Here is a 27,648-nt window from a genome sequence, read left to right on the forward strand (position 1 = left end):
TTTCCACTTTTACCCAATTCACTCTGCCTGTAACTTGTAATATAAGTACTTACTTTACAAGGGAATTAATTCAGTAAATCTGTGGGCTTTCCAAAATGACACATTGTAGCTTCCGAATATCATCCTTGACATTGCTGTAAATTTTGACTCCTACCAGACTACCAAGACTGGGCTGTGATTTATTATTTCATAGAGCAGTGGTGGTAACTGTAACTATTATAATAACACCATAAAGTTGACTACTGTAAATATAACAGATAAAATGAGATGGCTCACACCAAGCATCTCTCGCTTGTGATCTAATTCTTGGTCATCTTCTCAAGCTGCTCAAAATGTTAAGCCAAGGCAAAACATAGCTTGCATGGGATATAAATCGAAAAACTAAATTGTTTGATATCCCCTTCCCTTCCTGTTTTACTCTGTGCAGTTTGCTTTTATGGTTAATTTTTGCAGCAGGAAAGATCCATTCATCAATTGTATGAAGACAGTTAGTAACATAGATTTGTCCAAGCCTGAAACCTACCCAGGGTCATTATTCTTCCTGTTTCGTTATCTAGTTAATTTTTAGTTAAACAAAATGATCCAAGCAAGTCTACCCATCCCTTTTGTCAGTTTTGCTGTACTACATCAAAGCCCGTTACTCCATCGATATGTCCTGTAACGATTTTCAGACTCTTACCTGTCAGGCCCCATAGAAACAAATTTAGTCTTTAAAAGGGAAATGTTGGTCTGACATGATTTTCACTTTAAAACCTTTCTTAGAGTAGATAGGTGCCAAAGGAATTGTTGATGAGCATGCAAGAAAGAATAAGGTGCAGGGCGGTGGGGAAATGGGACAAATTGGATTGTTCTCTTCCTATCAATGCAATTTGGTGAACTACTTTTAGTCAGATGATTTCAGGGTTATTCTTTGTCAACTATAATCAACATGTCTGTCGCAATGCAAGGTAAAACTTGCACATTGATACAAATAGATTATTGTTGTACCTTTTTCCATGTGATCTTGTACTTGTTCAAAACATTACAATAACTCTTTTCCATAGATGCTAGGATGGTTCTCGAAAGGAAAACATGAGATGTTCCTCTACCGGTGCTACACAAATCAAGTAACTTAGTTCCCTTTTACCTTTTTGATGGTTAATTTTATTATGTGTTCCTCTTTAAAAGAGGTTACATTTGTTTTTAAATTGAAGAAAGTGATCCTCATGGAGTGGCTCGGGTTACCTGAACAACTCGACAGTCTGAAGAAGGGACATGAAGTGCTGGAGTAACTCAGTGGATCAGGTAACATCTCTGGAGAACATGGGTAGGTGATGTTTCGAGTCAGGCTTCAGACTCTGAAGAAGGGTCGTGACCCGAAACATCCACAACCATAACCATGTTCTCCAGAGATACCTTATCCGCTGAGTTACTCCAGCACTTTGTCATTTTGTGTAAACCAGAATCTGCAGTTCCTTGGTTTCTGTTGTTTGAAGGAGAATCCCAGCCTGAAACTTCGCCTGTCCATTTCCTCAACAATTACTGCCTGACCTGCTGAGTTTAAGTGTTTTGCTCAAGATTCCAGCAACTGCAGTTCCCTGTGTCTGCATTTGTGGTTCTCAGTCTGGTTAATTTACAATGTATTGGCTGTTCGTTGCTGTGTCCCTGACTAATCACTTCACCACCGCCCTGATAAACGCCGTGAGCCCGAGGCTGTTGGTTAGTGGCCCTGCCCAGCTGACTGCTATTTACAGAAGAGCTGCTTAGGTAACAGCCCGCAGCCCAATGGTTGTGCGGGGGCTGTGCCCTTGTGTCACAGTCTAGATCGCAGTCCCGGGACTTAGTTATCACTGAAGCCTCGGCCGTTGTTAGTGATGGAGGTGCCAAGCGCTCGCACTGAAATGCTGCAACTGGCCGACGAGGCTCTCCGGGTGAAGAACGACGAGCTGGCGGCCGGCATGTATGAGTTCAGGTTGTTGGAGCTGGGCCCCGAGCGGCGCGTCTGCCTGCGCCAGGCCGACGATCTGTGCCGCTGCGACCGCTTCAGCGAGGCCCTGGAGGCCTACCAGAAGGCAGCGGAACTGGGCCGACTGCGGCCCGAAGACATGCAGACCCTGCTGGACAGCATCACGACCAGTATCCGCAGCAAGGAGATGGAGGGCAGCGGCGAACCACAGGGCCCAGGCCCGCTCCGGCCCAGCGACCCGCTCGGTCCAGGCGACGAGGAAGAGGACGCTGCTGGGCGGTCGCCGCTGGGCTGCGGCTTGTGCTTGCGGCTGCTCTTCGAGCCCGCGTCGCTGCCGTGCGGACACTCCTTCTGCCGGCGGTGCGTGGAGCAGGCGCCGGCAAAGTGTCGGCTCTGCAAGCTCCCCGCTGCCGGGCTGCCCGGACCCAGGGCCGGGGCTGGATCCACGGCCTCCTCATCCCCGGTCTCCCCCACTGGCTCCAGCTTCCGCCCCAATGTGGTTCTCTGCAAATTAATGGAGAAGTGGTTCCCGAGTGAGAGCCGCGCTCGGAGGCTGCAGGCTGAGGCCGAGGCGCTGCACCAGAGCCGCGACTTTATGGGCGCCCTGAAGCTCATCGGACAAGCGCTGTCGCTGGGTAAGAACCGCAAGCTGCCACTCGGCTGTAGAGTACTTTAGTTTATTATTATCACGTGTACGAGTTGCAGTGAAAAGCTTTTGTTTGTTTGTTTGTTATCCAGTCAATTAAAAGACTATACTCGAATACATCAATACAATCAAGCCCTCCAGAGTGCACGGATACTGGAACACCATCTAGTGCAAGATATAATGTTGAAATAACTGTGGTGGGACAGTTAACAGTACAGACACAAAATGCTCGAGTGGCAAGAAAAAGGGTCTCGACCCGAAACGTCACCCATTCCTTTTCTCCAGAGATGCTGCCTGTCCCGCTGAGTTACTCCAGCATTTTGCGTCAATCTTTGGTTCAATCTGGAGATCATTCCTACACAGTTAACCGAGTGTCTTCCCCACCCCCTGGTTACACACACACACACACACAAAAACTCCTTAATAGACTGTAGATTAATGCATATATTTCATGCATTATTGCAGCCAAACATCTTGTAGATACTGCAGATGCTGGAATCCTGAGCAAAATACAAAGTGCTGGAGGAACTTGGCAAGTCAGGCAGCATCTGTGGAGGGAATGAATTAAACTTTATTCAGAAAAAATATATACGTACAAACAAGACCTGTGCAAAAACTAATACATTCTCGGTTACACATTCAATATGGAGGGAATGGACAGGCGATGTTTTGGGTCGGGACCCATCTTCAGACTGAAATGTTGCCTGTCCATTCTCTCCAGAGTTTGGCTGACCCTTTGAGTTTTCGAGCACTCTGTTTTGTAAATGAACATTTGCACTCAGTGATTTGCGTTTCAGTGTCTTGAGGTCCGAAGAAGAAGCTGCTACTAACCACGTCAATCCATATTTAATGTTAATTATGTGGCGATGTTACTTTGAATAATGTTTAAAGCATTTTATTAACGGGGATCGGAGTATTACTGCCTAGCTGTGGTTTGTTACCTGTTCTTGCCTCTTGAGTCGGTAGACTCTAGTCTTATGTGCTCATAAATCTGGGCTGATGAGGCAGAGAAATTGGGGACTAGAGCCTTTCTGATCTATCTGGCAAATATAACTGATCCCATGGGCACTGTTTTGCTCGGAAATAAGTTCTTCCAATTACTTTGTTTAGGCCAATATTTATTTCTCAATCAATATTTTTTTTTAAACAGATTATCTGCTGATTATCATGTGGGAAGCTTGATGGCTGTTTTTAAATAAATTATTTAATGGCTGCAAAATGTTATAGCAGAGCATTTGGAAAGCAGTGACAGGATCAGTCTAGTCGGCATAGGTTCATGATGTTTATGAAATCTTGCTTGACTAATCTGGAATTTTTTGAGGATGCAACAAGTAGAATGGATAAGGGAGAGCCAGTGGATGTGTATCTGGACTTTCAAAAAGTCTTTGACAAGGTCCCACACAAGAGATTAGTGTGCAAAATTAAAGCACACGGTATTGGGGGTAGGGTTTTGACATGGATAGAGAACTGCTTGGCAGACAGGAAGCAATGAGTAAGAATTAACGGGTCATTTTCAGAATGGCCGGCGGTGACTAGTGGGGTGCCGAAAGGCTCGGTGCTGGGACCCTAGTTATTTATATGAAAGATTTAGACAAGGGAATTAAATGTGACATCTCCAAGTTTGCGGATGACAGAAAGCCGGGTGACGATGAGGATGCTATGTGGCTGCAGGATGACTTGGATAGGTTGGGTGAGTGGGCAGATGCAGAATAATGTGGATAAATGTGAGGTTATCTACTTTAGTGGCAAGAACAGGAAGGCAGACTATTATCTGAACGGTGTCAGATTAGGAAAAGGGGAGATGCTACGAGATCTGTGTGTGCTTGTACATCAGTCTGAAAGTAAGCATGCAGGTACAGCAGGCAGTGAAGAAAGCTAATGGCATGTTGGCCTTCATTGCGAGAGGATTTGAGTTTAGGAGCAAGGAGGTCCTACTGCAGTTGTACAGGACCCTGGTGAAACCGCACCAAGAGTATGTGCGCAATTTTGGTCCCCTAATTTGTGGAAGGATATTATTGCTATTGAGGGAGTGCAGCTTGGGTTCACCAGGTTCATTCCTGGCATGGTGGGACTGACATATGATGAAAGAATGGGTCGGCCGGGGTTGTATTCACTGGAATTTAGATGGATGAGAGGAGATTTTATAGAAACGTATACAATTGTTAAAGGATTGGACAGGCTAGTTGCAGGAAATTTGTTCCTGACGTCGGGGGAGTCCAGAACCAGGGGTCGCAGTTTAAGACTAAGGGGTAGACCATTTAGGACTGAGATGAGGAAAAACCTCTTCACCCAGAGAGTTGTGAATCTGTGGAATTATCTGCCACAGAAAGTGGTGGAGGCCAATTCACTGGATGTTTTCAAGAGAGAGAGTTAGATTTACCTCTTAGGGCTAAAATATTCAAGGACTATGGGGGGGGGGGGGGAAGCAGGAACGGGGTACTGATCCTAGATGATCAGCTATGATCATATTGAATGGCGGTGCTGACTCGAATGGCCTACTCCTGCACCTATTTTTTTTTTCTATGTTTCTATGTCCCGAGAACACAGCAAATAGCTTTTCTCTACTTTCTTGGATATTAGAATATTTGTTACTGTGACTTAGTTTTGCAGAATTGTAACTTTTCAATTTAAATATTTTGCTGTTTCGATTGAAAGGTTTGGCTTTTCTGTGATGCAAGATCCATCATGAATTGCTTTAAATTAAACTAAGATCGTCAGAATTTTATTTTTCTGCAAGAATAGAGATGTATTTTAGGTTGCATGGCGTTGTATTTAGTTTGGAGCAGGTACTGAGAAGTTTTTCTTCTTGGTATCTTGAGACTTTGTAATGTTTTGTTGATGTAATTAGTCTAGCATACTGGTAGAACAGGTTCTGAATAATTAAGTTTGGTTCCCGTAAGTTACTGGGTTTTTTTAATCGTATAACAGTAACTTGCGGGAACAGAACCAAATTATTCAGAACCAGTTTAATTAGGTCACGGTTGATGTATAACACCATCCACCTCTTTGCCCTAACAAAAATTTGTACGTCTCAGCATTAATATTTTAAATGGACTAACCATCAACAGTTAATTTGGATATCTTGAATTACCAAAGTTTATATCCCTCATTCTGGAATCTGCTGCTGAAATATATAGTTTAAAAAATGCTGAAATCTTTCAATCATCTTAAGATCACCATTTTAAAGTATTATAGTTGAAGGAGTGAAATTCTAATCCATAGTATTTTTTTATTACTTTATTAGACTTGGTATCATTTTTGTATCCCTTTCCAAGCTAATATTAGACATAGTTTTATGGAATGGCAAGGCAGGCTTGAGAGGCTGAGTGATCAGGGGGAGTATGGGAGCATGGAGGTCCTGCTGTACTTGTACAGACGTTTTTCTTCTTGGTATCTTGAGGCTTTGTAATGTTTTGTTGATGTAATTAGTCTTACATACTAGTAGAACAGGTTCTGAATAATTTAGTTTGGTTCCCGTAAGTTACTGTTTTTTATCGTATAACAGTAACTTACGGTAACAGAACCAAATTATTCAGAGCCTGTTCTACCAGTTTAATTAGGTCACGGTTGATGTATAATGTCATCGCCTCTTTGCCCTAACAAAAATCCACCAGGAGTGCCACACGATTGGCAGCTTCGCCCACAGTCCATCTGTTTTTTCGTCTTTTTTGTTATTTTTAGTGTGTTTATAAAGTTTGTGCTAATGTTCTCTGGTTTGTTTTATGTAGGGGGAGGGGGTCAGGGGAATCTTTTTTTTTCAATCTCCTACCCTGCCAGAGATGCGATTGTTTTCCGGGTCGTATCTCCGGTCACTCTGCGGACTAACATCATGGAGCTGGAGACCTTGCTCGGGACTGACCGAGCCCCAACGCGGGACGTGGACTTACCTGAGATCACTTCAATCGCGGCCTGTGATCTTTACCATCGAGAGCTAGCAGTCTTGGGTAGAGACCATAGATGTTGAGAGCTCCAATGACGCAGAAGGTTCGACAAGTCCCAACCCGGGGTCAGATCGCTCAGTGTGGGGAGCTGAGATTCCTCCCGATGCAGGAGCTTGATCGCCCTGACGCGGAGGGCCCGACCACCGGCTACGGGAGTAAGATTGTCCCGTTAAAGGAAGGCTCGAGGCCCCTGACTGCAGGAGAACAAAGAAGGGAAGAGATCAAATTTTTTTTTTTCAACTTCCATCACAGTGAAGAATGTGGAGGAGTCGTTGTGGTGGATGTTTATGTTAAAATGTATGTTGCGTGTTCTGTTGCTGACTTGGCAAATGAAATTCCTCGTATGTTGTAAAACATACTTGGCTAATAAAGTATTATTGTATTGTATTATTAAATACGCAAGTCTCAGCATTAATATTTTATATGGACTAACCATCGACAGTTAATTTGGGTATCTTGAATTACCAAAGTTTATATCCCTCATTCTGGAATCTGCTGTTGAAATATAGTTTAAAAAAATCTGAAATATTTCAATCATCTTAATATGTATGATGAATAACAGTGAACCTAGCATCAGCCCCTGAGGCACACAACTGATCATAGGCTTCAGCTGTGAAAAGCAGCCTTTCACCGCCCCACCCTGTGACCCATAGCACCAAGCCAATATTGTATCCAAATGGCCAATTCCTCCTATATCCCATGTGATCTAACCTTCCAGACCTTGCTCAAGTCCTTTAGACATTAATCCTAATGTTTTGCATCTGGCTTGCTCATATGGTGTTTAGTTATAGAACATTGATCATAAATTCAAAGCTTCTTCTGCCAAAGCTAGTGTTTGGATGCTGACATAAAGCAAGCTAATGCTGCTGGATTTGCTATGACTGGCTTTTTGTTCTCAGGTATACATTTGCTTGCCTGCTGTTTGCCTTGGAAATTTTTTTTTGACAGACTATTACTGCTTCTACTCACGAGTATGGATAGCTATTTGTCCCTAAGCGTAATAATATTGAGGTCAAATAGGATTTTGTAATGTGTGTTCCTGGCAATGTTTGCATTTGCCCTCTGAGAAATTTGTTAATGGAAGTATGTATAAAGCCTTAAGGCAGCGTCCTACATTATCTGTGTCACGCCCATTCTTAGCTTTGTCATCCTCTCTGTCAGGTGTACTGCACAATATTACATGTGACTTTTTGTTAAACTGATAATAAGTTAGACAAGGTGAAAAACAGAGGAAAGATATGTCTGGTAGACACAAAATGCTGGAGTAACTCAGCAGGACAGGCAGCATCTCTGGAGAGAAGGAATGGGTGACATTTCTGATCGAGACCCTTCTTCAGACTTGAAGGATATCTCTGACAGGATGAGTGACTCAATAAGAAACATGATGCTGTAAATCAACGGATGTAGTATTAGGACAAAATTCTTGGTTGGGGGGAAGAAAAGCAAGCTGTTTGGTTAACTTGGCAATGGCAAGGCTATTAAGAGTTCGGAGAAATGGGAACAATTATTATGATGTAATATTCCAAGCTTCTTTTTCCATCTATGTTAACAGACCAACTGATTATTGTTTATGGATTAGGTATGCTCTTTTCATATAATTTGCAACTTTTAAACAGATTCCTTTATCCAAATTATTAGTATCTACAATTTTGTAGACTCTGAACTTTCCTCTTTCTGCATCCCACATCTGTGTTGGTTTTCCTCTTTGGCTTGCTATCAACATTTTCTGTTAAGTAACGAGGGGCATTTTGTTTAATCAGAAGCGGACATACATTATATTTGGGTTAAATGAAAGTTCAATTTGTATACAACATATTTCCAATTTTGCGCCTCTGTTCAAAGTATAGAAAACATTGTCTGCAATTGTTTTTTTATTTTGATATTCATGGAAAGGCTGTTCTTTAACATTTTTCTTTCTCTTGGAATTTCGAATTGCACGGTTATCATTTTTAAGGGGAGCTGTGCTAAAACGAGAGCTGCAGTTTTCTTTCCATTAATGCTCAGCTCATTTACTGGACAGGAAAGTATAAACTGATTTTCATGATTTTTCTAAAAAATTGAATACTTCGATACTTAATCTCTAAGTATAATTGGTCATATTAAAACCCAGCTGGTAATATGTTTTCTTACACACATTTCAAAATTAACAGAATTAAAAACCTAAAGTTGATTCCTTCATTGTAACACCACAGCAAAAACCAAAGTAATTGAATTTGGAATTAGGCTAAATTCTTGCATGGCGACCTGAATTGCAGATCTAATCTATTTTGCTGCAGTTTCAGACAGCGAGGGCCTTGATTGGTCAATTCAATCCTATTTGTGCTTAATAAAGAGGGCACAATGGCATAGCTGGTAGAGTTGCTGCCTCACAGCATTCTGGGTTTGATCCTGACCTCGGGTGCTGTCTGTGTGGAATCTTGTAAGTTCAATTTTGTGACAGACGTGCGGGGTTGTAAGTTTATTGCCCTCGGGTAAAATTGCCCCTGGTATATAGGAAGAGGATGAGAAAGTGGGATAACTTAGAACGAATGTGAACGGTAGTTCAATGGTCAGCTTGTACTTGGTGGGCCAAAGGGCCTGTATCTCAAAACAAAACTAAATATTTTGATTGTTCTTTAGCGATGCAATTTCTCTGTTGATGGATAAATCTGTATCAGCAGCTTGATAGAAATTAACTTCAGAGATAAAAATTATAGTAGAGCCTTGTCATATGGCATTTTGGTAATGATGTAGTTATTTTGTCTCTCAATTCGTAATTTGGGTCACTTAGTTTTGCTTACAGCTTGGGTGTTAAAGTTGTCCCCAACTCCTACATTATGTCAGGGTTACACTGCATCAAAAATATGGATTTTTAATTTATTGCATCCTGTGAAGCGATGTAGTGAACAGGAAAGGTTCAGAGAGATATAGGCAGGTGGGACCTATCCATTTTTTGGATGCGAGTAGTGACCTAAGTGGGTAAGAAATTGCCTTTTCAGCAATGAGTTGAATGAATTGTAAGAAATGTAGAAACCAGGAACTGCAGATGCTGGTTAATACCCAAAAGACTTAAAGTGCTGGAGTAATTCAGTAGGGCGGGCTGCATCTCTGGAGAACATGAATAGGTGACATTTAGGGTTGTGACCCTTCTTTAGACGGGGGGAAAAGGGTCTCGACCCAAAACATCGCCTATCCATATTCTCCACAGATGCTGCCTGACCTGCTGAGTGACTTCAGGACTTTGTGTCCTTTTGTGTAAGAAGTGGATAACTTTAGAACATCCCAGTTGGAAGAGCTTACATAGTCCCAGTTAGCTGCACTCGGCATAATCTAGATCAATTTTATTTAAAATAGTCTGGTTGTTATTTTGGAAAACCATCAGCTTATTTTTAAAAATCATTGTCTGCTGAGGGAAGATGTATAATTGGCCTTATTAACACTGGGGAATGAGAATAATTGGAATGTAGAAGACATTGGGCAAAGATACAAGATGTAGGAGTCATTTTAAAATAACATGTTTGACAATATTTAATGTTATTGCTAAACTATTTTCTGCAAGTGACTTCTATCCTTCATTTATTTCCACAGTACCCCATGACTACTCTATGTTGTGTAAACGTGCAGAGCTTTATGTAACTCTTGGAAAATATGAAGAAGCACGTTGTGATGGGGATAAAGCGTGTGCAATGAAACCTCTAAAGGCAAAGGTAATCCATTGTATTCTGAAATGACATGAGAACCTGCGTTTTTGAATGTTTGAATTGGCAACGCTCACACAATGTTTTGTAACTGTTTTCCTGGCAGGGGCATTTTTGGAAAGCCGAAGCTCTTGCTAAAATGGGTAGAATTGAAGAAGCTTTGAAGGAATATTTATACTGCTTTGCTCTGAGGCCAGAGTGGAAAGCTGTAAAAGTAAAAGCTCAAAAGGTAATTTATTTTCTCCTTTGACCCTGTACCTCCCACCTCCCAAAACTATTTGAGTACGTTCTTGGATGGCTACAGACTAGTAACTTTATTTGGTGTTCTTCTCTGACTAACTAGCACATGAGGGAGAGTGTGACTTGGAGAGTGAAATGTATTCTATATGTTTTATGGCTGAAAGTTGCTCACCAGTCATTTGACAAATGGATCAATATGACTGGATATCCCAAAGCTTTCAAGTATCGACTTGTTTATTGCGAATCTTCATTTCTCAATTTAAGTGAGATATTTGCTTTCATTTCCTAGATCATGTGTGATATTTTTGCTCCTGTTGCGGAAAATATGGAGGATGCCCTAATAACCAATGTGCGGGTGCAGTCATCTATTAGACCCAAGCCTACTTTTCTCAGCACTCTCAATTCTGCGCCGGTTCTCGAAGCTGGAGCAGTTAATGGACCTTTTGAGGTACATGTTAACTCTAAACATCTTAATCATTTTGTTTAAATGCAAGACTAGCTCATTAAGTTAAGACCAAACAAATGATCTGAAACTTGATTTCTGGGACTATCTATTTTATTCTGGATCATAACATATATCAGATTCATGGTATAAAATGAAATGTAAGTACACGCACGCATGGTAGAGTAAGTCAGCAATACAATAAGTGAAAATATACACAATCACAAATGCAAAGCAGTAGAATGCTGCATGGATTGTAGTGCAACTGAAGTAGTTAAAAAAAGTGCAACAATGGAAAAACTGAATGATGAAGTGCACGGCAACCCCTCAGGGAAGTGAGTGTGAAAGAGGTGATTGGTTCAGGAGACTGATAGCCGTGGGAAAGAAGCTGTTCTTAAATCTAGGTGTTAGAGCGTAGTAGATTGAAAAGGGAATGGCCTCAGTGGCAGACAACCTTGATAATACTCCCAGCCTTCCTGATGCAATGGGCTGTGAAGATGGACTGGATTCAAGAAACTAACAAGCCTGAGGTGGATTAGGCAATGCTCGTCATTCACTCCATGTTCAGGCAGCCATGAGCATAGAATCTTCCATTTCATCCAATATTTCTGGTTAGGATAGACCCTTAACATTCTTGGTTCATACTGTCTGTGATCCTATCTGTTTCATTGTTAATAGAAAAAATAAAATGTAATTAACGTTGCATGATGTAAACAAAATGCATACTGCTCTGTAGGTTGGCCAAATAGAACATGTGATGGCTTGTACAATGACTAGCAGATAAAAATAAACCTTGTTTCGGCTTTGTGGAAACTCATTGATTTTGAGACTGTACAAAGATTCAAAGACCAAGTACATTTGTTCAGAAAATTTTGATAAAGAGGATTTTTGTAGATTAGTAATTTAGATAATATAAATGTTTGTAAAAGAGTCTTGATATACTACTAATCAACCTTTAATATACTATTAATCAAATATTCTTTAATACATCTGTAGATGAACATGAGGAATATCACTGTGTCTAACATGTTCGTTCTCTCCTTGCCAGTCTTTGGTCAATATGAATAAATCTGTAGTCGAGGAGCCACATGAATCTAATCAAACATTGACTAAATCCAAGATAACACTCAGAGAAAATTCTCTGTTGGTTGAACTAGCTCCATCCAATTCAATTCATGACGGCTGCAAGAGAAAGCTATCAAGTGAGACAGAGTTCTGCGAAAACTTCGAAAGACCCAGAAAAAGCTATCAAGTTTGAGACAAATCGTTTGTCCTGCATGAAAACTTCGAACAGAACCAACCCTTCACTGGCTAAAAAAGGTTTGATAATTTTAAACATAGAAACATAGAAATTAGGTTAGGCCTGGCCCTTCGAATGCCATTCAATCATCCACAATATCCCGTAACTATTCTCCATACCCTTCACTTCTATCCACATCAACTGATGAATAAATAGCCATAATTATCTGTGGCAAGCCATGATATGAATATTGCAATTCAAGTGGAGCGGATATGAAGTACATGAGAATTAATATTTGAACATAATTTTAATCTGATCTTTCCTTTGCCTGCGGGCACCATTTTGCACCTCTTCAACTGGTTGATGATTACTAAAACCAATTCCTCTAAGGCAGCTTTGTACTTGTTCTGTTTTTTTTTTTTTTTTTTTATCAGTTTAAAAAAACCAAATGTTTTTTCCTTCATTTTAGACGAATTTGCGCCTTTTACTTCCAAAGCACATGGGGAAATTCCCATTCACCTTGTGGATCCATCAGATTTCGAATGTTCTCTTTGTATGAGGTATTTATATTTTTAATCTCTTCTGATTCATTTCTAACGAAGACTTCCTTTTGAACTTTTTTGATTTGCAGTGTAATTGGTCCGTGTAACATCACATCATATTGCTGTGTTAGAAGATTTCATATAAATACTATCTCCAACTTGTATAATTTATGAGCATTAAAGCTCTTATTTAAGTAATGGAGAGATTTATACCAACATAAAATGTGTTCCTTTTTTCTCTCCACAGATTGTTCTATGAACCTGTCACCACTTCCTGTGGGCACACCTTCTGTCTGAGGTGTTTAGAACGCTCTCTGGATCATAATTCCAGATGTCCACTTTGTAAAGAAAATGTAGCTGAGGTTAGTGTGCAAATTCAATGGTACATAGTATTTTGAAATGGCCTAAATAGTTTTTTTACAGGCTGTGGTTCCGTTAATTTTTAATAATGTTGGTGAAGTTTATTTGTTACAACTTCCATTAGAGAACATGTACACCATATGTAAACAAAAAACAATTGAAGGAACTTTTGGAATAAATGATGTACTTACACTCCCAACAGAAGCACATACAACTTGCATGTGTCCATTTACACACAACGGTTCATTGTGACTTGACACTGAGTCTCGTAAAGAGATATTAGGGCATCTTACAAATTTTTTGGTCAAAGAATATTAAAGAGGGACAGAGATGTAGAGATTTAGGAATTTCAAAGTTTGTGACCGTTAAAATTGCAGCCACCAGTGCTGGGGCGATTCCATTTGGAAAACTTTCAGATTGCCAGGATTAGAGGATCAATGTATTGTATTGTATTCAAATTTATTGTCATTGTCCCAATTTGGGACAACAAAATGAATTTTCCTTACAGGCAGTATCATTAAAAAAAATCACAAATAAATAATAAAAATAAATAATAAATAAATAATAAAACATATTAAAAATAAAATTGAAATTGAATTAAAATTTTAAAATGTGGGAGTTGTAGGACTGGAGGAAATGAGAAGCAAGGATGATGGAGCATTAGGATGTCTGAAATAAAACCAGAATGTTGCGATCTTGGTGCCATATTTAACCCAGTTTCTGATCACACATCCCCACTATCATTAAGACAGTTCAATGTTGTCCAACTTCACCAGCCTTAGCTAATTTGCTGCTGAAATCCCTGTCCATGCCTTTGTTACTTCCAGATCTGATGATTCCAGTGCAATGTTGAGTGGCCTTGTTCTACTGGCCACTTGCATCAGATCCTGTTCACCTATTATTGTGGGTTGTGAACTGAGTTAGTTGAAGACACTGAAGTTGTAAAAATGAAAGTCTTTATTCATTGGGGAAGCACACGTTCCCAGCAGACTCCAAACTCAAAGCATTTAATTTTTAAATATTTTTAATCGCAGATGACAATTAACTCATTTCAATGGCTATAACTACGTACTTGGCCGTAACATTTTGTGTAGACTAGTAACATTGCAGAGTTACATTTTACAAAGAGGGTACACTGTATCTGCCATAACACTATTTGGAAGATGGGAGATAGAAGTGAATGTTAGCTGAAATGAAATACCACTCCTGATAATGAACTAAAAAGTTGATAGACAGGTTTTGTATGCAATTGCCGTCTGACCGAATAAAGACCAATATACCTAATTTAATAACTATTTCAATTATCACACCAAGCACTAAATAGCCCAGGATTTTGAACATTTTTCAAACTGTTTTCTGTCTAACATTTTAAGATGTGCTTTTTTAACTTAGATTTAGTGTATTTTTTTTTGCTTTTTGCTACAGTATTTGGAAACAAGGGCTTTTGGTAAGACATTCTTGATAGAAGATCTGATTGTTCGAAACATGCCTGAAGAATTAAAAGAGCGAAAGAAGTTTCATGAAGAAGAAATGGAAGAGCTGTCCAAGTATGTCAAACTTAATTTGTGGTCTGGAATTTGTTTTTAGCTTTAGTTAATTATTGTATAACATTGGTCCGATTAAATATAGTTCAAAGGTCTCCAATGATATAGATGGGAGATCAGGATAACCTAGCTGATGACAGAGCTGTTCAGTTGCCTGATAACAGCTGGAAAGAAACTGGATCTGGAGCTATGCGTTTTCAAATTTCTGTAGCTCTTCCCTGATTGGAGAGGGGTAAAGAGGGGGGTGACCAGGTTGTGACTGGTCCTTGATTATGCTGGCGGCCAAGTGCATATGGTATTATTCCTGCCCTTGTGTGGGTTTAAAAATAAAAATCTAATCTCATCCCTTAAGCAAGTGTGCAGATTCAGGAAATGTGCCATTAATTATATGTGAATTTCTTGAACCGTCTACTTAACTCAACAGAAACCCTCTCCTCCCATCCCCCAGCCTTCGGGCTACTCCTCCTTTTCCCTTTCTTGTCCCCACCCCCAACAGAAACCCTTGGCCCGAAACTGCCTATTTCTATTTCCACCCCCGCTGAGTTTCAGGTGTAACCTCAGAAACCCTTGCACAACCCCCATGGACACGTGAACTTCCAAAATAATTACTATTTTAATTGTTGGTGTAAATTAGTGATGTCTCCAGAATAGCAATAGAAAGCATTTACTCAATTGCTTAACAATGAGATAACTAATCATTGATTTGATTTGAAATGCTTTGAGGTCTTATTGATACCCAGAAAGAGGATTATCTATATATTTTTGTAAAAGCATTGTGGTAAGTTTAAAATAAACCTTGATTATAGCATGTTTTTACTTGAAGCAAGTTAATTGAAGTCTTAAATCTTGCTTGAGTAATAATGTTTTAGATGAGCAAGTGTTTGCCTTTTCCCTCCTGCTTAGGAGCAACTTGATTAACCTGCATTAGTCTGCCCAATCCAAGAGCTCAAAATTATTTATAAAGTTGTTATTTTTTTAATAAAATCAAGTCTAAAGAAAGGTGATAAAAAATAGATTCATCATGAAACGCTAGTCTTTTTTAAAAAGTGCTGGTAGTTTTACCTAGTGTTAGCAAGCAAATGTTGGTACTGCTCAGGAAATCAATATCCAGTGAATGAATAAACAGCATTAATGTAGAGCTTAATGCTAACGTTTTTGATTTAACACACGACTTAATGTATAGCTTGCCTGTGTGATGCAAGGCATAAGTGAAGTTTCTCAGAGATCGGTGGCAAGTATGAATGGCTAGCACTGACAAGTTCCTGGGATATTATGTAATTGATGCAACAACAATTTATAACACTGTAAAGACCAGTTGAATATGTCCCCTCCCAAGTTCACAAAAGAGTGTTAAGACATGGGAGTGATGCCAAAAGATTGGAGGATTGCAACTGTTAAATTAAAAAAGATTGATGGTGTCAAATCTTTCAATAAGATAATTGGGACCAAGAGATTATCATTTGAAAAGTGAAAGATCAATAAATGCAATCAATGCGGATCTATTAAAAGAATTTTAAAAAATAGGTCGCCCAGACCTATCTGACATCAACGACTTGCCATAGAAACAAGGCACTGTCGATGCTGGTTTGCATGAAAGGCCACAAAGTGCTGGTATAACTCAGCGGGTCTGGAAAACAGGTGAAGTTGAGGATAGGTGATGTTTTGGGTCGGGGCCCATCTTCATACTCGACAACTTGCCTTTTGTTTGTTACACTCGAAGAGGAAGTGCCTCATTGTCAAATGTAGTAGCAAAGCACAAGAAGTAAAATTGTTTAACTGGTATGGTTTGCAGTTGCTTCAAATGCTACTGTAAAGGCATGTAAACTTATCTGGAGCAGAAGGCTCTCGCAGATAAAAATATCTGGGTGATCTCAGTAAACAATGTTGCCTGATTTGTTCCTTTTTTGATTTAACACCGAGATGTATCATGTAAAGACAATGAAGTAATTGCAAGCCTCTAACATCTTCAGAGTTCTGTGCAAACTATTGAACTCCATTTTGAGGAAATGTTGGAGGTTGAGGATACACTGTGGGTGCTGCAGCATTTTGCCTAGTTTGGGAAAATAATTGAGGCTGTAAAAGGGGGAAGGTAGGAACAACTAATTTTCAATAGTTCTGAGACCAAATAGAAATGACTTGAAACTCTCATTAGAGATCTGAAGGTAGTTTAGGGATTTACTTCTAGGATCAAATGTCAAAGCAAGATTTCAACTTTTAAATTGTCACGGGTATGAAGAAAGGAGAAATATAGAAACAGGAAAATTTGAGTTTTCTTAGAGACCATCTAGTGTAGAATTATTTCCATCTGTAAGTGTTAAAATTCATTTTAAGAATGCTGCATCACGGTTTGATAATTAAACGCACTTTAATACTTGCAATTAAGAATTGACTGATGGCCTCTTGACTTCCCAATGAAATGTTTATATATTGCTTTGACCCTGATGTTTCAACTAACCATTAAACCACTACCAGAGTGAGCAAACATTGAGCGAATGCATATTTATTTACTTTTGTAGCCTCACTGAAAATGTTCCGATTTTCGTCTGCACCATGAGCTTCCCAACTATTCCATGTCCTCTCCATGTTTTTGAACCACGATATCGACTTATGATCCGCATGTGTATGGAAACTGGCACCAAGCAATTTGGAATGTGCGTTGGAAATGAACTTAAAGGGTATGTACGAAGGCAACCTAAATATACACACTGGTGCCATCAGTGGTTTCACTTTTTAATTTGCATATATGGGATTGAGGGCTATTTTCAGAAAATGATTTTTGAGATTGGAAAATGCTCCTGAATTTCTTTGAACAGTGACTAGTATTTAACACTCGTGCAAGATGGATTACATGTTAACTGTTTTGTTTCGTGACCTTGCATCTGTCAACATTTGAACAATGACTACACTTAAAAAATAATTTGTTAGCTGCAAAGCTTTTTTTAGTACTAAATGTGAAGGACACAGTCTGGCCGAGGCCAACCAATAATACTCAAATATTGAATAGTATTATTTGGCAGGGTCTAGATCAAAGAGATTGTTTTGGCAACATTTTTGATGTTTTGCATATTTAGTTTATTAAAATTTGATTGCCTGTAAGATGCAATATCAATAGTAGATACAAACATTTTACATTAAATATTCCGAGAACTTTAACTCAATGCTTTCACTCCCTTCCCACCACCAGGCAAAGTTGAGGAAACTTGTTAAGCAATTCACTGTGGGGGATATCTGAGCAAGTTTTTTTTTAAATTTTATGGTGATTGCATCTATAACTGAACTGATATAAAAGCAGGGAATAAAGAAAACTGAGTTACTATTAAAGTATGAATTGGCCTACATAACTATAGGGTGAGATGTTTAAACCATGCTGGTAGTTATGTTCCAGGATAACCTTTGTTGTGGGTAGTATTTTTGAGATGAAATGGGGTGGACTGATAGGACAGCTGCTAATTGGAAATGGCGGTGTCTGGTAGGTATTGACTAAATGCTGGAAAGCTTCCCAATGTTTTAATGCAAAGTTATGTAATCAATTCAAAGTGCAAAAGGAAAATGTGACCATAACAGTTAAGAGTTAGGAAGAAGAATGAACAAATTTCAGACGTGGAAGGAATAAAGAGAGGCTTAAATAATAGTGTGACGTTGAAGGAAAGTATTGATGTGGTCCTGATAATATACAATGAGGTGCCAATGAAGTGTAGCACTATTTGCGCAAGGTAAAGATACACCATGCTTGTTTATGGTGATGGTCATTCTTGTACTGACATGATAGCTCAGCCATTCGCTTTATTTCAATGCACTGGTGGAAAATATATGGGCTTAGAAATTGTTGACATTTGGATGCGAAAAGGAAATTAAATTTAGTTAGACCATTTGAAACGCTTGGTGTATAGTATATTGACTATTTTCAATTGAGATTATACAACCTTTGCTTCTTAACCTCACCACCATTTGTGCCCTTTTTTTATTTAGATTTGCTGATTATGGCTGCATGCTAGAAGTCAGGGATGTGAAGTTTTTCCCTGATGGACGCTCTGTAGTTGATACAGTTGGCAAACGTCGATTTAAAGTGTTACACCATGGACTGAGAGATGGATATAACACTGCTAATATTGAATATCTGGTAGACAAGAAGGTAAATAGATTTAACTTTGTTTTCCTCCTGGGTCTTAATGTACCAATCAACTTGTCACAGCATGAACTAAATTAAATATTTTTTTCCATGTAGACACAAAGCTGGAGTAACTCAGCGTCTCTGGAGGGAAGGAATGGATGATGTTTCAGACTGAAGAAGGGCCTCAACCCAAAATGTCACCCATTCCTTCTCTCCAGAGATGCTGCCTGTCCCACTTAGTTACTCCAGCTTTTTGTGTCAATCTTCGATTTAAACCAGCATCTGCATTCCCTTCTGACACATTTTTTCCATGTGTTAGTTAGTCAATTACCCCTGAAAGCAACTAAAGGAAAAGGTGATGTTTTCCATTTAGTTTAATCTCTGAAGTAATTTGGTAGAGCAATAAAGAATTTGCTATTTTGCTTGGGATATCCATCCTTCCATCATCACAGTGGTTTTCATCACTGAACTATATTTGCAAGACCAATACAGGCCAGAGAACACATTGCTGGAGATTAACATATCATTCTTACGAATTCGGAGCAAGATCTAGCCACACAGCCCCTCAAGCCTGTTCAGCAATTTAATGAGATCACGACTAGCCGAATTACCATTCATAAGACATATGAGCAGAATTGGGCCTGCCGTTCGATCATGGCTGATCTATTCTTCCCTCTCAACTCTGTTCTTCTGCCTTTTCTCCATAACCTTTGATGCCTTTACTCAAATAACTTGACCACCCCTTATTTTTAACATTCATCCCCAGTTGTAGATTCTGACAGGAAAAAAATCCTCCCCAAGCCCATTTTATTAACATCTTTTGGGATCTTTTTGGTTTCAGTGGTCTTTTGCGTTTTTAAGTTCCAGTGGATACAAACCTAGCCTGTCAACTCTTTCTCATAAGGCAATGTTCCCATTCCAAGTATTAATGTAGTAAAACTTGTAATTACTTCTAATGTATTAATATTGTTAAGATCAATGCTGTCACTACAGTCCAAATTTGGTCTCTCAAATACGAGCATGACCATAATTCTCCAGTAATAATTAACATTATAGAAACAAAGAACTGTAGATACTGGTTTATACCAAAGAAAGACATAAAGTGCTGGAGTAATTCAGCGAGTCAGGCAGCATCGATGGAGATTCTGAATTTCAATATGTCTATTATTTTCCCTGTTAATCAGACAATTTTCTGTCATTGCCAGTACATTACCTCTTAAACCACAAGTAAACAATATGTTTTCTTTCCTAATTATTTGCTGTACCTGCATCCAAGCCCTTTTACCACCCAAACCTTTCTGCATCTCAACATTCTACAATCTCACACCATCTTGGAAAAGTATACAATATCATACTAATATTATGCTCTATTTTCATGATATTTGCCTGCTCACAACTTATCTATATCCCTTCTGTAGCCTCCTTATGTTATCTTCACCTACTATATTTTACATCCATCATTATAATAAATTGAGGTTCATGACACATCTATGTGGCACACCATGTGTTACCTTTTTTTGCCAACCAGAAAACAATCCCAATATATGTCTATTCTTTGCCCTGTTAATTGGACAATTTTCTGTCAATGCCAATACACTACCTCTTGCACCACAAGGTTATATTTACCACAATAATATTTGATCCAACAAATTATCAAATGCTTTCTGGAAATCAAAATATTATATATTTTCCAGATACCCTTTATGCAAAACACAGGAGCTGCCCAGGTTCACAGCTTTGTGTGCAAATATGAAATTGCTTTTTCAGATGCACCATTATTAACTTGCTGCCTGAAGGCATCCCAGTTTAAAGTGACAAACTTAACATGTGACTTAACAACTTTCATGTGAATTGACTTCACGTGGATGGGGTAGACAAGCCCTGCCCAGGAAACAGTCTGAATTAAAAAACAAAACAAAAAAAAAAACTTCTAAAGTCTGATGTCAAGCCCGTCATGAATTGTGAATGCCTTTGAATGTCCCAAACATTCAAACTATGCATTAACGTGCTTAAGAAGGTACTGCAGATGCTGGAAAAGTGAAGAAAGATAAAAATGCTGGAGAAACTCAGTGGGTGCAGCAGCATCTATGGAGCGAAGGAAATGGGCAACATTTCAGGCGGAAATAGGATTTTGTCCCGAAACGTTGCCTATTTCCTTCGCTCCATTGATGCTGCTGCACCCACTGAGTTTCTCCAGCATTTTTGTCTACCATGCATTAACGTGCATTTGATTTACTTAAATCTTGTTATTTTAAAATATTTAATAACTATGCTTAAATTTAATCAGACTAAATTGAAGAAAGTAAATTAATACTTTGTCTCCTATTATAAATATTCCATCAGTAAAATGTTTTAGATGTATCTATTAGTGCTGTGCCCGAGAAAACAAACATTTCTCTCTTCTGGAGATTTGTTTGTGTGGATCAGGCCTGAACCAGGAAGATTACGTCATGTACCATGAAAGGCTTTGAACGAACGTTATAATTTCGGTTTAAGTACATCTTTAAAATTGTGTGTGCTTTTCTATGTTCAGCCTGTTATGTTGGCATCTCTGGCCCAATGTATTTGATAGTTTTCCATAAAGATTCAAATACAATTGTGTTCTCACAAAGCTGGAGATAGTGGTATCATGGGGTTTCGTTTTTGGAAGGCAGGAATAATGATTCTGACTGTGATGCATCTAATACCCACTTGCAGTATATTTTTCATTTAAAACAAAAGTTATTGAAAGTATAGCAATCTTGGGAATATTTAATGCACAATTGAGGACTAATAATTTTCCACTCTCAGTTGTTTCACTACTTGTTGGAACTGAATTTGAGTTGTAGTTATTTTATGATGTGACATGATGCTTAAAATGATTTTGTAAATTGGGATTTGCTAATGTTGTAAAAAAATATGAATGAGTGATTTGTGAAAAAAATTACCAAAAGCTTGTTCTTTTTTTATCATGAAGTTTCCTTTAAGCAATTAACTTTTCTTGTTTTGACAGGTGGAAGGGGAAGAGTATAATGAACTTGTTTCTCTGTCTGACTCCGTGTATGACCAAGCCTTCAATTGGTTCAAATCTCTCAAGGATGATATGAGAACTCAAATCCTGAATCACTTTGGACCAATGCCGGGAAAGGTGCCAATACCTCAGGTAACTAGGATTGTGCAATAATATTGCAGGCTCAGTTAAGCTGTTGACTTTATTGGTAGTTATTTGCTGCATCTTTCAAACCTGAATGGTGCAATACATACATACACACAAAATAATCAGACATAATGGGTTTTCCAACCAATTGGAAAGATTTTTTTTGAGGCAACAAATGGTGATGTACACTTTCAACCTTACTAACAATTAAATCAGTTTCTATATTTTGAGCAGACAAATTGCTGCATTATTGGATCTGATCCAAAGTGTGCCGTCCACAGGGAACCTGTGATACCTTTTATGGGGAAGGGGGAGGTACAAGAGGCAACATGGTTTTTCAATCAAATTGTGAAAACCCCACAAAGATCAGAATTTCAACTGGAAGGTTAAATTAGTTATGCTCATCTACAGAAAACAAATGAGATTTACATGGGTGAGAGCAGTCAAAAAATACATATTTTTAACTTGCACTATTAGTAGTGTTAAATTTCATAGTTGAATTTTCAGAATCCAATGTTGTTTGACATTAATCATCACTTGCCATGCAGTAAGATGTTCACTATCTTTAGTGAGCAAGCAGAGTTCATGCCATTACATTAACAGGATGGGTAAATCTTCTGTTGAATCCAAATTTGCAGGTCTTCTGCACTTGGAATATGTTGATTATTGTGTGGTTCTGAGAACAGTCTTACACTAACAGTTCAGCTCACTGCTGTCAGCACTGTGTCTTTCCGAGTACCCGTGGCTGGCTGTACTCCCACAATGGCTTTCAGAGCCAATAAGGCCTCCTTCCACTCCTCGTATTTGCCTGACGTTTGCAAAGAAGCTCAATCTGAAAGGGAAATGTTTTTAAAAATAAATCATTAACACATACCACTTACAATAAATTAAATATCGTGACTGATTGACTTCATGTAAAATTATGTTTTTATCATTCTCCCCGCTGCCATTTCTTACCATTAATTTCAATGAAGCTGCTGCAAGTCTAAGCCAGTGATGGGCCCCAGGGCAGATTTACTACTTACATAGAAAATAGGTGCAGGAGTAGGCCATTCGGCCCTTCGAGCCTGCACCGCCATTCAATATGATCATGGCTGTCCATCAACTCAGTATCCCATCTGTGCCTTCTCTCCATACCCCCTGATCCCTTTAGCCACAAGGGCCACACCTAACTCCCTCTTAAATATAGCCAATGAACTGACTTCAACTACCTTCTGTGGCAGAGAATTCCACAGATTCGCCACTCTCTGTGTAAAAAATGATTTTCTCATCTCGGTCCTAAAAGACTTCCCTCTTATCCTTAAACTGTGACCCCTAGTTCTGGACTTCCCCAACATTCGACACCACTGACGTTCATTTAACCCTCCTGGCCACCTTTTCTTCCCCGACCCACCAAAGTGGATACCTCGCATTTATCCACATTATACTGCATCTGCCATGCATTGCCCATAATCTTCCTGCATCTAGCCTGTCCAACCCCTTAAGAATTTTGTAAGTTTCTATAAGATCCCCCCTCAATCTTCTGTATGCTAGCGAGTACAAGCCGAGTCTATCCATATTTTCTTCATATGAAAGTCCTGCCATCCCAGGAATCAGTCTGGTGAACCTTCTCTGTACTCCCTCTATGGCAAGAATGTCCTTCCTCAGCTTAGGAGACCAAAACTGTACGCAATACACCAGGTGTGGTCTCACCAAGACCCTGTACAACTGCAGTAGAACCTCCCTGCTCTCATACTCAAATCCTTTTGCTATGAATGCTAACATACCATTTGCTTTCTTCACTGCCTGCTGCACCTGCATTCCTACTTTCAATGACTGGTGTACCATGACACCCAGTGTCTCGTTGCATCTCCCCTTTTCCTAATCGGCCACCATTCAGACAATAGTCTACTTTCCTGTTTTTGCCACCAAAGTGGATAACCTCGCATTTATCCACATTATACTGCATCTGCCATGCATTTGCCCACTCACCCAATCTATCCAAGTCACCTTGCAGCCTCCTAGCATCCTCCTCACAGCTAACACTGCCCCCCAGCTTAGTGTCATCTGCAAACTTGGAGATGTTGCATTCAATTCCCTCATCCAGATATTAATATATATTGTAAATAGCTGGGGTCCCAGCACTGAGCCTTGCAGTACCCCACTAGTCACTGCCTGCCATTGTGAAAAGGACCCGTTTACTCCCACTCTTTGCTTCCTGTCTGCCAGCCAGTTCTCTATCCACATCAATACTGAACCCCCACTACCATGCGCTTTAGGTTTGTATACTAATCTCTTATGTGGGACCTTGTCGAAAGCCTTCTGAAAGTCCAGGTATAATACATCCACTGGTTCTCCCTTATCCACTCTTATGTAACTAGTAGTTACATCCTCGAAAAATTCTATAAGATTCGTCAGACATGATTTACCTTTCATAAATCCATGCTGACTTTGTCCAATGAATTCACCACTTTCCAAATGTGTTGCTATCCCATCTTTAATAACTGACTCCAGAATTTTCTCCACCACTGATGTTAGACTAACTGGTCTGTAATTCCCCGTTTTCTCTCTCCCTCCCTTTTTTAAAAGTGGGGTTACATTAGCTACCCTCCAGTCCTCGGGAACTACTCCAGAATCTAAAGAGTTTTGAAAAATTATCACTAATGCATCCACTATTTCTGCGGCTACTTCCTTAAGTACTCTGGGATGCAACTTATCTTGCCCTGGGGATTTATCGGCCTTTAATCCATTCAATTTACCTAACACCACTTCCCGACTAACCTGGATTTCACTCAGTTCCTCCATCTCATTTAACCCCCGGTCCCTTGCTATTTCCGGCAGATTGTTTATGTCTTCCTTGGTGAAGACAGAACCAATGTAGTTATTCAACTACTTTACTACTAGCCTGTTAGTTCACTCAAATGTGCAAAATGGCCATGCGTTGGAAACTGGAACCCAGAAGGCTACTCTTTAGCACTGGCCCAGTTATCCTGAACTGCCTGGTTAAGTGTTTTAAACCCTTACTCCCTGTTTGATCCTTTTTACATATTTTTTGATATTGGACGCCACATGGTAGATAGGAAGAAATAAAGCTACCTTGCCCAATCTTTGCAATCATCACACTTTAGTGGAGGCCTTGGTACTCATGGCTGGTAACAGAGAGAAGAATTTCAGTTGAAAAAGAATGTAAACTGTAAATGTTTTTAAGAACTAAAAGTTTAGTACATGATCTGACTAATGTTCAACAGGTCCAGTATTTAAAATTAACTATCAGATTCATGTGGTTTTTAAAATGCATATTCCAATTGTTTATACCTCCTTCAGGGCAAGGTAAAGTACATGGGGTTTGTGATGCAACTGGTAGAACTGCTGCCTCACAGCACCAGAGACCTAGGTTTGATTCTGACCTCAGGTGTTGTCTGTGTGGAGTTTACATATTTGCTCTGTGACCATATGGGTTTTCTCCCACATCGTAAAGACCTGTGGATTTGTTGGTTATTATTTGCCTCTGTAAATCGCCCCTGGTGAGTAGGGAGTGGACCAGAAAGTGGGGTGATATAGAACCAGTATGAACGGGAGGTCAATGGTCATCATGGATCAGGTGGGCCGAAGGGCCAGTTTCCATGCTGTGCAAAAATAATAAAAATGAAGTATTGAGCATAAAGAATAAATGTGTTAATTGTTGTTTTTATTTTGTATTGCAGTTAAGTCAAGATGGCCCTGCCTGGTGCTGGTGGCTGTTAGCTGTATTACCTTTGGAAAGTCGTGCTCAGCTCGCAGTTCTCTCAATGACCTCGCTCAAAAATCGCCTTATTGCTATTCGCCGTGTATTGGTATTTGTGACCCGAAAACAGTTCCGGCCATTGTGATGATGATTTACTGGGATTCATATCTGCCTTCCAAATGTAGTACTTCTTGGTTGTTACTTTTTAGTTGAATCTACATATGGAAAACTCATCATGGCCCAGTCTAAAGCAAAATCATGTAGCTTTTGAAAGGAGAAATAAAACTGAACAGCGAGTTGCCCTTTCCACATGAATCGGTCAAAGAAAATGTGCTGATAAACATAGTAGAGTCCACCTCTGTTGGTAAATAAAAAATCATCATGCAGATGTAGTGAGGACCAAGTGGGGTCAAATTAAACTCGCCAGATATGAGCTGGCACAGTGCTGTGTCGACTTGAAATAATATGTTTAATGTCCATAGATTGTAGGTCTTTGATCTTTCCAAGAAACCAGGAGTGGCACAGCTGGTATTCAGAACTTGGAATAAGGGCAGTGTATGTGGAAAGCTAATTTTAACTGATCATCGTGTCTGAATGGATAAAACACGGTCTATTTACACTGCTGAGATCTGAAAAAAACAAAAACATCTAAGATTTACTGCCAACTGTGTAAATATGCAGACAGTTGGCAAATCTTAGACGTTTTTGTTTTTTCAGATCTCAACAATCTAAAATATCTCAACTCTTAGGTTATTAATTATTTTCAAAGCTCAGTAATTCTTAAGAAATTACTTTAACTGGTACAGGAAAGTTCTGTTTCCTATCCTTTGCCTATCATCACTGAGTGCTATTTTTCAGGCAAAAGTTGATTTAACTTTTGATTTATTTAGATTCCTCCATTCACTGCATATAAATGTTTAATCCATTACTGTATTGGAACCAGTTTTCTTTGATTTCCCAGTAACATTGTGCCATTCAACCATCTAGAATTCATTTAATTCCTAACAACATGGCAAAAATTATGTCAACTTGCCTGTTCAAAATGTTGCACACTTGTAATGGGAAATACTCATTGTGTGTTTGGAAAAATGTATTGTTGCTGTGAATTTTACTGTTTTTATTTGTTTGCAACGTAAAAAGCATTCACTGATTTGTGGTATTACCATGGTTGAATTTGTACAATTTCACGTGCATTTTCAAATTGTTGTACTGCTTGAACACAATAACTTTTTTGCATTTGTTGAAGTTGAAACCAAAAAGAGTAAGGTTATATATTTGTTACTAAAACATGACTCATGAAAAAGCATTGTCCAAATATTGTCAACTTTTGATTCGATTTGTATCGTCTTTGATATTGTTCCTGGCATTTATCGTGACTTATGTGTAGTGTATATACAGACGCAGAATTTGTTTTGCAATGGTGGTAAGCACTAGCATGATGAATTTTCAACTGGGGCCATATTACCGTCACACCATTGCTGCCTGCAAATCATTTTTACTTTGTCAGGTAGTAAAATATACAAACTTCTTTCTCATTCTTGGTTTTGCACATCATTTTCTAACTTGTATAGATGTGAAAGTTAATACCATGTTGCAATTTATAACAGGCAAAAGAATCTAGCATTTGGTATGCAGCAACAAAAATGTACCAATGCAAACCCCAGATCAGTTTACATTCCGATTATAAATGCACATGGTATGCTACCTCATTGAACTTGAACCGGAAACTGACGATCTTTTAAGTTTTTAATGTAATGGTCCGTACAAAGCATTTTCCATTAAAATATATTTAACCAGAGGCCTTGTAACCTAAAGTCTGTGATTGAAATTTGTTCTCTGACACTTGGCACTAAATAAATAATAAAGTAGCAGTTCCACATTATAAATCCCTCAAATCTTGAATTTAGTGCAAGCAAAGAAGGACTCATTTCTGGCCCTAGATCTTTTTACTGTGCTAATTTTTTTTTTTTGTGTGTGCCATTGTGTGATGTGTTACCATGTTTTGATTCTATACTTTTTTTTCCACGATTCACAATCACAAAGTGTTCAGTACAATATGCTGCAATTTCTTGTGTAAATATGTATTATACAAAGTACAAAATATATTTATTTGGATTCAAA

At 39.0% G+C, this 27,648-nt stretch overlaps 1 protein-coding gene across 1 annotated transcript; it reads left to right on the forward strand.

Moving 5' to 3' along the window:
- The first annotated feature begins 1,182 nt into the window (after positions 1-1,182).
- On the forward strand, positions 1,183-27,648 carry lonrf2 (LON peptidase N-terminal domain and ring finger 2). Its single transcript, XM_055637170.1, has 13 exons — positions 1,183-2,580; positions 10,100-10,218; positions 10,316-10,438; positions 10,739-10,897; positions 11,940-12,135; positions 12,200-12,211; positions 12,601-12,691; positions 12,921-13,035; positions 14,459-14,580; positions 17,094-17,252; positions 18,547-18,709; positions 21,681-21,830; positions 25,508-27,648. The coding sequence occupies exons 1-13, from the start codon at positions 1,854-1,856 to the stop codon at positions 25,670-25,672; spliced, it is 2,301 nt and encodes a 766-aa protein (XP_055493145.1). The 5' UTR covers positions 1,183-1,853; the 3' UTR covers positions 25,673-27,648.

The sequence above is a fragment of the Leucoraja erinacea genome, chromosome 6 (genome assembly GCF_028641065.1).
Source record: "Leucoraja erinacea ecotype New England chromosome 6, Leri_hhj_1, whole genome shotgun sequence".
In the NCBI taxonomy this organism is placed as follows: Eukaryota; Metazoa; Chordata; class Chondrichthyes; order Rajiformes; family Rajidae; genus Leucoraja; species Leucoraja erinaceus.

Coding starts and splice junctions, on each gene's coding strand:
- lonrf2 (XM_055637170.1), top strand. CDS start 1,854: ATGGAGGTGCCAAGCGCTCGCACTGAAATGCTGCAACTGGCCGACGAG. Junction 10,219..10,315: donor TGAAACCTCTAAAGGCAAAG/GTAATCCATTGT, acceptor TTTTCCTGGCAG/GGGCATTTTTGGAAAGCCGA. Junction 10,439..10,738: donor TAAAAGTAAAAGCTCAAAAG/GTAATTTATTTT, acceptor TTCATTTCCTAG/ATCATGTGTGATATTTTTGC.